Raw genomic sequence first — 10,771 nt, forward strand, 5'->3', positions numbered from 1 at the left:
ATATTTGTGTCTCAAAAATTTTAGCTGGTTGCAACAATGAGTTATGTAATGCACTAATGGTGACAGAAATTTATAGTGAAAACTTATTTCATTAGTCAAAAATATAAAGGTCAAATCTAGATGCAAAGAGAGTCATGTAAAGATACTTATACAAATTTTTAGAAGTGATTTTAGAGACATATCTCAGTTTCTGTGCCGATGGAGATGAGAGTTTTCATCTCTACCTTGGGCAAATAAGACCTATAATTCAATTTACCATTGCCAGAAATATGGATCAACTCTCAATAAAAGGAAGACCTGCTTTTCCCCAGCTTGTTGCTAATGAATGAACCCAAATCTTTAACACGAGCTCCAACAAAATGACTAATATTAATTAATAAAAAAAAACTTCCCTGACAAGAATGAGGTGTGTTTTATTTTACACTTGGATTAGAAAGGTGAGCTATATCATATCAGACATACATTATTTTTAAGCTTCAGAAATTGATTTTACTAAGCAACATTTTAAATTATTCTCTTATCCTGTATCAAGGGTTCCAGTGTAACAAACATTTTTCTTTTGGTATTCCCTACCCTGAGATTTCTAGCAAGCTAAAACATACTATACTGTTAATAGTAACTCATGGTCTGGATGCACATGATGCTAAGCCTTACTCTTGTAGTCTATCTCTCTTGCTGAAGTTGAACACAATTCTATAGCTCCATGAGTGTTAGGATCTGGAGATAGACCTGAAACTTTTCCAGGTGGTTCCATGAGGCTCAGTGGATCCCTTAGATATAGTCCTGCAACTCTCAAAGTTCTTCCATACTACTAACATCTTCTGTAGAAGCTGCAGATCTAACACATCACAACAAGCTAAGTATTATGCTGATTGTGATATAAATTATAAGTCAATGACTGTTAAATTTAAAGTGAAGAAAATGTACTTGCTCAGTCAAAAGCATTCATTTATAATTTAGACTATACTTCTGACCTTATGCTAAATGCTATTGATATGCTATCTTTTCATGGGATATTTGGCCCAGAGGCCCAGATAGATGTACAACTGGCACATATGTTATGATATGAACTGCTGTATTGTGAAAATTAAGAAGGTTCTTTGATAATGCAAATGAAAGATCTATTGACTTGGTCTAGGGCAAGCCTGTACCTGTCATTTAACTACTTGATTAACAAAAAATATGAACTAATTAAAAACAAATTACACTAACAGATCATCCCTAATTCCTACTAATATTGATGACTTTCAATACATTTTAAAGTCCAGATTTGTGATATTAAGGATTGACTGAAGGAAATTCAGTCTTTGCATTCATTTATATATCTGCAATTTAACATTTAAATGAGAAAGAATAATAGAGAACTTTATACCAGGATCACAATGATGTCAACATTGTACCCTTATAAAATTGTATTTACCAAAACTTCTTTTCTTGTTATTTCCTTGGTCCTATGAGGTACACTATATGAAACAACAAGAAACATCCATTATTTTTATTATAGAGATGCTACTGGGAATGCCATAAATTATAACAATTAGAACTCATGCAAAATAACACTTCTCCCATCTCAATATCAGGAATCTTGGGCCTATCCAGAACAACTTGTTTTGATTAAGTTTTGGTGAAACATAATTTAGAGTTCTTTCTTTGTGTAGCCAAAATGGCTGAAGGAAAATTTAAATCCCAATTGTAGCAGTTTTTAAGCAGCATGGCATAAATTATTTTTGTAGCTTCAAGTTTTTATTTAAAAGCCAGTTAGTGCAGCGCCTGGGTGGCTCAGTCGGTTAAGCATCTGCCTTCAGCTGAGGTCATGATCCCACGATCCTGGGAACAAGCCCCACATGGGCTCCCTGCTCAGTGGAGAGTCTGCTTCTCCTTCTCCCTCTGCCCTTCCTCCCCTCCCCTCCCCTACCCCCGATTGTGCTTTTGTGCTCTCTCTCTCTCTCTCTCAAATAAATAAATAAAATCTTAAAAAAATAAAAAATAAAATGCCATTTAGCATATAGTGTAATATTAGTTTCAGGAGTAGAATTTAGTAATTCATCACTTACATATAACACAGTGCTCATCACAACAATTACCCTGCTTACTACCCATCACCCATTTAACCCATCCCCCTGCCCACCTCCCTTCCAGCAACCCTCGCTTTGTGCTCTATAGTTGAGTCTGTTTTATGGTTTGCCTCTCTCTCTTTTTTCCCCTAGGTTCATCTATTTCTTTTCTTAAATTCCATAGATGAGTGAAATCATATGGTATAAATTTGTTTGTGAATTTTATAATTAGATTATATTTTCTTGTTCATATTTTGCCTAAGCCCTATTTCTACCAATTTCTATCTCTTTCTATTTTACCACCAGAATTCTTGCAAACTATGTCAATTCAACAGTTAAATGGGTGGCAGGGTAAATATATGAACAGTAAGCAATAAGTAAAAAACAGATTTGAGTGCCTATAAGATGACTTAGAGAGGCTCCCAAATAAGATGGGAATAAATAGTAAGATGGCTTTAAGTGGATGAAGCCCCCTTGAAGAAATAAGTGGTCTAAGATAGAAGAATAAAAGGATTAAAAATGACTAAAAAATTATCTTGAACATGATCATGGTCTTTTGGCTCTGATTGAGAATTTTTTTTTAAGGATAGTGTAACCATGCATCAGCAATATGAAAAACAGTCATACTTTTCCATTCATAATATTTGCTATACATTTTATAAGAAGTGAATTATGAAAATGTATCTGCACCCCAATATAGATTACATGAAATGTTTTGTTTATTTTGCTTTTTCAGTGCCTACTATCCCCAGTAACATTTCTCCTCATTCTGGAAACTGCCTCTTCGTTCCTTCCCAATTTATCAACACAGATCCTATGGGAGTCACCTTACAAATACACAAACCCCAAAGTAGTTTAATAATTCTAAATGCCCTCAATTCAAAATATAAAAATATGAATGTGCTCTAATCATATGTAATTGTTAAAGTTTTACCAAGTTGTAAAGACCTCTATTTATGTTGATATTCATATAAAGTTTTTTTCTGGACCTTCAGATTACAATATTTTAATAGTCCACTAATAGTGTACTATTCTCATGATTTTTACTTCTTGTTATTTTGGCACCCAAGGGCATTATTTAGATTCTGAGTGATGCTTGAAGGCTATGGATCTTGGATAACGGTTACTTATTTTGGAAAGGACTTCACAAAATAAACATGGGTCAGTAAGAATGATTCCCTGGGCATTTATAATGGGAAAAAGGATTCCAATGGGTATGGAAATGTCTTTGAACTAATGAATATAATTAATTTGGGCAATCAGTATTTTCTTCCTCGTGAACTGAGAAATGTAGGAAGACATTCTTAAACAAGAAAAAAGAATGTAAAATATGTGTAGAAAATAGATAATGTGAAACAAAAAGGTCTGAGGAAGTTCAGGTGGTATATTTCACTTGCTTTTCCCTTGGATCCCTTGAGACAATAAACATCATAATGGTTCACTTTTGCATTAAAATTTTTGTGTGAAACCCAAAGATTTAAAAAATAAGTGTCACCTGTTTGTGTTTCTTTTTAAGTTTCATTTGTTGCCACAAATTTATTATATTAACTGAAAATCTGCCACAGTGCTCTTTTTCAATAGTACTTCTCCCATGCATAATGATTGGAGAATATAAGAATAAATATGTGGGCGAATTACCCAAGTGAACCCCTTCTCCATGTTAGTTGCCCTTGATGTTCAGTTTAAGCGCCTTATACAAGCCCTGCCTGAGCTCCTTGTTCTTGAGTGCATACACCATGGGGTTGAGGGCAGGAGGAATGACATTGTGTAGTACATTGAGTAGAACGGGGATGAGGGGAATAGTCATTGCTGCACTATGAGTGAGAGAAATGACTATGATGACTGAAGGATCAGGATGAGGTGAGAAGTGCAGGTACTTAGGGCTTTGGATGCAGCTTCTGCTGAGTTCAGCTTCAGCACCGAGTGAAGTATCAAAGAATATGATAAGAAAATCAAATCCAGGTCACTCCCCATCAGTGTCCAGGCCAGAAGTACCTGGTAGATGCTGTTGATTGTCCTGTCATCACAGGACAGGAGAGTGACTCCAAAATTAGAGCACAGGCAGTGCTCAATTTGGCTCTGTGAGCAGTAGTGTCTCTGAGCAGCCAACACAGGTACTGGGATGGTAGCTAGGCTGGTTCTGAGTGCCATGAACACAGTTAGCTTGACCACAAAAGAATCAGTAATGGATAGCGTAGTGGTCTACAAATGGCTATGTATCTATCTATAGCCATGCAGACAAAGATACCTGACTCCATGCCCACAAAACAGTGTATGACAGACATCTGAGCAAAGCACTCAGGGAGACTGATGGCCTTAGCACTAAACTATAAGATGGCCAAAATCGTGGACATGATGGTGGTAGCCAATCCCATGTCTACCATAGCCAGGATCCCCAGGAAATAGTACATGGGCTGGTGCAGTGTGGCCTCTTGTTTGATAGTGATCAGGATAAGGATGTTGGCAATGAGTGCTAAGAGGTAGAGCAGAGCCAGGGGCAGGGAGAGCCAGTGCTGCCAGGTGTGAAGATCTGGGAATCCCGTCAGGATGAACTCAGACACCTGGAACTTAGAGATGTTGGAATGTGTGAGATCCTGGAACACCCTTCACTAAGAGAAAAAAAAATATTCAAAGTTACTATTCTATTAACTCTCAGACAGTATTTGAAAAGGAGTTACCTAGGTTCATGATACTGAAAGGGGGATTCATGTTCATTATTCTCATTCCACTATTAACATTAATGGGATATTGTTATTAAACTGGAACTGTGGTAGTGCATTTCATATCATAAGTCATTTAATCTCACCACCACTCTATAAGGTGGGTCAGAAGATTTCTACTCTCTCATCATTGAGGAATAGAACATTACAGTAATCTGGATCTTGCTTATTATCTTCCATATTAGGTCTTGGAAGTTTGACAAGAAGAAAACCATCTGATATCATAGCCTGGTCTTTAAGTTTGACTTTGCTAATGGATAGCTTTCTTTGTAGACCAAATGCAAGTCTCAGAGTCTCAGAGGCTTTCATGCATGGAGTCTTCCCAGATGACAGATTAGGTCATGGACTTAAGGATTTCTTAAGTGATCACAAATATAATTTGTCATTAAAATACATGAGGTCAGTTAGTATTTCAATTTTATATGTGGTAAAGTGATATCCAGAATGCTAGTTGCCTATCTAAATCCATACAACTACAAAAGAGATAATATGGTTTGGAAATATCAGTATTTTTAAATCAGTTCTTACTGGTTTTGTGCAACTTTCCCCTATTTGGACATGTTTTAAATAGTCCATACAGTCACATTATAATTAATAAAGCAGAAGTGAAAACAAAAAAAAAATGACAAACTAATGAGTTCAGGATCAATGTTCTGATCAGAAGTTCTGCTAAAATCAAATCACTAAATAAGATACTTTTTTGATATAGTATTTTATTAATATTTTAATTTTAAAATGAAGGCAGATTATATTGTATGTTCTTTCAAAATGTGCGCTATTTATTTCTTTGCTAAGTATTTCATATACTAAAGGTTCAACATAAAGAACATTTAAAAATTATTGTGAATTAAAATTATATTACGTACAGAAAGGCAATGTGGATTTATTCACCTAATCCAGATAATGGCACTCTATACTATGCTATAGTAGTTTGAAGATAAACTATATAGGATAAAAACTCTAGTTGTCTATGGTTTGGCATTTTAACACCCAAAATTGAACAGTGAAATAGCTTTGGGCATGCTATTTTGAGTACTGATAGTGCGATTCCTTCATCAGTTCAGAGCAGTGGAATATCTTCAACTTCACTTAAAAGACTTATAGACTCTAACAAATAAATAAAATCTTAAAAAATAAAAAAGGGATACCTGGGTGGCTCAGTTGGTTAAGACAAATAGAAAGACTCTTTCTAACTTTCCAAAGGACCAAGGATGTTTATCAGTGTCTAGTTCATTAAGTCAATATACATATCTCCCCCAAAAGCAAAGGCATGGTATTTGTGTCATCTATATCATTGGTTTATCCCAAGAGCCTGGCACTTAATAAGTACTCAGTACATATTTGTTGTATGAAATAATATTGGAGGAGGATTAAACAGTTTATATGCCCATGATTCTTTCATTATTCATGAGGAAGTTTGAACTATTAACACACATATTAACATATGAATTCACATATGAATAACATATAAATGAACATTATGTTAAAAATGTAAAGGAATGATGGTAATGGAGAATCATGTCAAAACATAAAGGGTTAGAAGAGAATAACAGATATGTTATCAAAATCAAAATAAAATTAAAAAAATAAGAGGTATTAGCATGAAAAAGAAAATTCATATACATCCATAAAGGCAGTAATTATTATAGAGTACATTTGCAGATTAAAGAAGGAATTTTCAGATTAAATTTTAAAAAACTACATACTAAATGATGTGGATGGAACTAGGGGGTATTATGCTAAGCAAAATAAGTCAATCAGAGAAAGACAAGTATCATATGACCTCAGTGATATGAGGAATTCTTAATCTCAGGAAACAAACTGAGGGTTGCTGGAGTGGTGGGGGGTGGGAGGGATGGGGTGGCTGGGTGATAGACATTGGGGAGGGTATGTGCTATGGTGAGTGCTGTGAATCGTGTAAGACTGCTGAATCACAGACCTGTACCTCTGAAACAAATAATACATTATATGTTAAAAAAGAAGATAGTAGGAAGGGAGAAATGAAGGGGGGAATTCGGAGGGGGAGACAAACCATGAGAGACTATGGACTCTGAGAAACAAACTGAGGGTTCCAGAGGGGAGGGGGATGGAGGGATGGGTTAGCCTGGTGATGGGTATAAAAGAGGACAAGTACTGAATGGAGCACTGGGTGTTATACACAAACAATGAATCATGGAACAGTACATCAAAAACTAATGATGTAATGTATGGTGATTAACATAACATAATAAAATAAAAAAAGAAAATAATAATTATACAGTGATGTATGGAACAATTTATAAGATAATATATTTGTGACTCACCTGAATCTAAACACCTAACCTTAACTTGAAAGAAATTCAAGTAGAAAATTATAAATTTAAAGTTAGGGTGAGAAATTTTAAAATATATTTCTTGAAACAAATATGTAAACAAAAATTGGTAATGATATAAATCTGATAGCAATATTAACAATTGTGTATCAAAAGGTTTAAGTATAAACCTACATGCAAAAAATAGGAGATTATAGACCATTTTATTTTATTTTATTTTATTTTTTTAAAGATTTTATTTATTTATTTGAGAGACAGAGAGAATGAGAGAGAAAGCACATGAGATGGGGGGAGGGTCAGAGGGAGAAGCAGACTCCCTGCCGAGGAGGGAGCCAGATGCGGGACTCGATCCAGGGACTCCAGGATCATGACCTGAGCCGAAGGCGGTCGCTTAAGCAACTGAGCCACCCAGGCGCCCGATTATAGACCATTTTAAACACACAATATCAGTCATGTTCTAGATCACAAATGAGAATTAACAAAAATATTAATATCATATGTAACATAAAAGAGACAAAAGAAATGCATATACTTGGAAAGATTCAGTAATAGTATGAAGCAGTAAATGTTGCAAATATAATATAATAATGGAAATTGCAAAAAGGAAAGAATAGAAAAATAATGAGAAACTTAAAACTTTGGGAGTATGATTAATAAATTTGTAAATTTAATAAACACCTAACAAATCTGTAACTTTAAATGAACATTTAAAGTTCATTTAACTTTTTTGTTAGTAATAGAGTAATCAATTAATACAAGGCATTATAGTAACTAACTTCAAATTAAAGAAAGAAAACAATAAAAAATAACAGCACAGTAGTGGAATCAAAAACAGAATTTTCAAAAAATGAAAGATATTATTTAAAGAATCATAAAAATAGGCACAATCTTGGGGATAAGGCAATGGGCAAAATGGGTAAAGGGTACTGAGAGATACAAACTTCCAGTTATGGAATGAATAAGTCACAGGGATGAAAAGCACAAAATAGGGAATATAGTCAGTGGTATTATAATAGCATCATATGGTGAAAAATGGTAGCTACACTTGTGGTGAGCAAGCATGGCATACAGACTTTTCAAATGACTATATTGTACATCTGAAACTAATGTAACATTGGACATTAACTATACTTCAATAAAAAAGACACAATCTAAGAAGTTATTCAACAGAAAACAAAAAGTTATGACATGGCATTTGTAAAAACTATTTAAAAATATTAAAGGACAGGGAGCCTGGGTGGCTGAGTCATTAAGCATCTGCCTTGGCTCAGGTCATGGTCCCAGAGTCCTGGGATCGAGCCCCACATCGGGCTCCCTGCTCGGAGGGAAGCCTGCTTCTCCCTCTCCCACTCCCCCTGCTTGTGTTCCCTCTCTCACTGTGTCTCTCTCTGTCAAATAAATAAAATCTTTTTAAAAAAATTAAAGGATATAATGAGTTACTTTATGAACTAAAATTGAACATTTAGGAACTGTACAATTATTTTTTAAGGTTTTATTTATTTATTTGAGAGAGAAGGAGAGGGAGAGCAGGAGCCAGGGGAGGGGCAGAGGGACAAGCAGGTTCCCTGCTGAGCAAGGAGCACCACTTGGGGCTTGATCTAAGGACCCTGAGATCATGACCTGAGCCAAAGGCAGATGCTTAACCAACTGATTCACCCAGGCACTGCTGGAAATGTATAATATTTTAAGGAGTGTAAAACTATAATTGACTAAACAGATAAATAAATTGTAGCAGAAGTTGGAAATGTATAAAATACCAGAAGAATTTGCTAGCAGATTTAAATTAACTCTTAAACAAAATTTACTTCTTAGAATATATAGTTATTAATTATATAAGTAATTATATAATTATATTTAATATTTAATAATTATATAATAATTATATAATAATTAATAACATAAATGAATTTTAGCAGAAGTTGGAAATATAAAATACCAGAAGAATTTGCCAGAGGATTTACTATTAAGTATTTTTTTAATTGTTATGTTAATCACCATACATTACATCATTAGTTTTTGATGTAGTGTTCCATGATTCATTGTTTGCGTATAACACCCAGTGCTCCATGCAGTATGTGCCCTCCTTAATACCCATCACCAGGCTAACCCATCCCCCCACTCTCCTCCCCTCTAGAGCCCTCAGTTTGTTTCTCAGAGTCCATAGTCTCTCATGGTTTGGCTCCCCCTCCGATTTTCCCCCATTCTTTCTTCCCTTCCTACTACCTTCTTCTTCTTCTTCTTTTTTTTTTTTTTTAACATATAATGTATTATTTGTTTCAGAGGTGCAGGTCTGTGATTCAACAGTCTTACACAATTCACAGCACTCATCACAGCACATACCCTCCCTAATGACTATCACCCAGTCACCCCATCCCTCCCATCCCCCACCACTCCAGCAACCCTCAGTTTGTTTCCTGAGATTAAGAGTTCCTCATATCAGTGAGGTCATATGATACATGTCTTTCTCTGATTGACTTATTTTGCTCAGCATAATACCCTCCAGTTCCATCCACATCACTGCAAATGGCAAGATTTCATTCCTTTTGATGGCTGCATAGTATTCCATTGTATATATATATACACCACATCTTCTTTAACCATTCATCTGTCAATGGATATCTTGGCTCTTTCCAAAGTTTGGCTATTGTGGACGTTGCTACTATAAACATCGGGGTGCACATACCCCTTCAGATCACTACAATTGTATCTTTAGGGTAAATACCCGGTAGTGCAATTGCTGGGTAATACGGTAGCACTATTTTTAACTTTTTGAGTTTATTTTTAACTTTTTGAGTCTGTTGCCAATCTAATGTTTCTACCAATGTAGAAACTCTCGTAGCTTCTCCCGAGCTGCTTTCAGATTTTCTCTTTGTCTCTGAGACTCGTAAGTTTTACTATTAGATGTCAGGGTGTTGACCTATTTTTATTGATTTTGAGGGGGGTTCTCTGTGCCTCCTGGATTTTGATGACTCCAGGCATCCAAAAACTTCCCCAGATTAGGGAAGTTCTCTGCTATAATTTGCTCCAATATAACTTCTGTCCCTCTCTCTCTTTCTTCTTCTGGAATCCCAGTTATTCTAATGGTGTTTCATCTTATGGTATTGCTCATCTCTCGAATTCTGCCCTCATGATCCAGTAGTTGTTTATCTCTCTTTTACTCAGCTTCTTTATTTTCCATCATTTTGTCTTCTATATCACTAATTCTCTCTTCTGTCTCATTTATCCTAGCAGTTAGAGCCTCCATTTTTGATTGCACCTCATTAATAGCGCTTTTGATTTTGACTTGCTTAGATTTTAGTTCTTTTATTTCTCCAGAAAGAGTTTCTCTAATATCTTCCATGCTTTTTTCAAGCCCAGCTAGTATCTTTAAAATCATCCTTCTGAACTCTAGTTCCAACATCTTACTAATGTCCATATTGACTAGGTCCCTGGCAGTCAGTACTGCATCTTGTTCTTTTTTTTTTCCCAAAATTTATGATTTTATTGTTTTTCCTTCATCAGGCCTATTGTTCTTTTTTTTGAAGTGATTTTGTCTGTCTGTCATTTTGTCGAGAGGAGAAGAGATGATTGAGAGAAAAAAATGCTAACAGGGTAACAATGTCTCCAGAAAAGATACACTAAACATATCAGAAGAGACCTGAAACCAGGGGAAAAGAAAGGGAAAGAAAGAAAAAAGAAAAAAAAA

General features: G+C 35.2%; 1 protein-coding gene across 1 annotated transcript; it reads right to left on the minus strand.

The window, feature by feature from the left end:
- Positions 1 to 3,714: 3,714 nt before the first annotated feature.
- On the minus strand, positions 3,715 to 5,083 carry LOC112806275 (olfactory receptor 56B2-like). The gene is given in 5 exon segments (XM_025848579.2): positions 3,715 to 3,902; positions 3,905 to 4,240; positions 4,243 to 4,658; positions 4,733 to 4,782; positions 4,895 to 5,083. Coding segments are annotated over 5 exon segments (1,179 nt in total).
- Between the last annotated feature and the right edge of the window lie 5,688 nt (positions 5,084 to 10,771).

The sequence above is a fragment of the Callorhinus ursinus genome, unplaced genomic scaffold (genome assembly GCF_003265705.2).
Source record: "Callorhinus ursinus isolate GAN/ISIS: 27379988/994484 unplaced genomic scaffold, GSC_fseal_2.0 scaffold49, whole genome shotgun sequence".
NCBI classification, from domain to species: domain Eukaryota; kingdom Metazoa; phylum Chordata; class Mammalia; order Carnivora; family Otariidae; genus Callorhinus; species Callorhinus ursinus.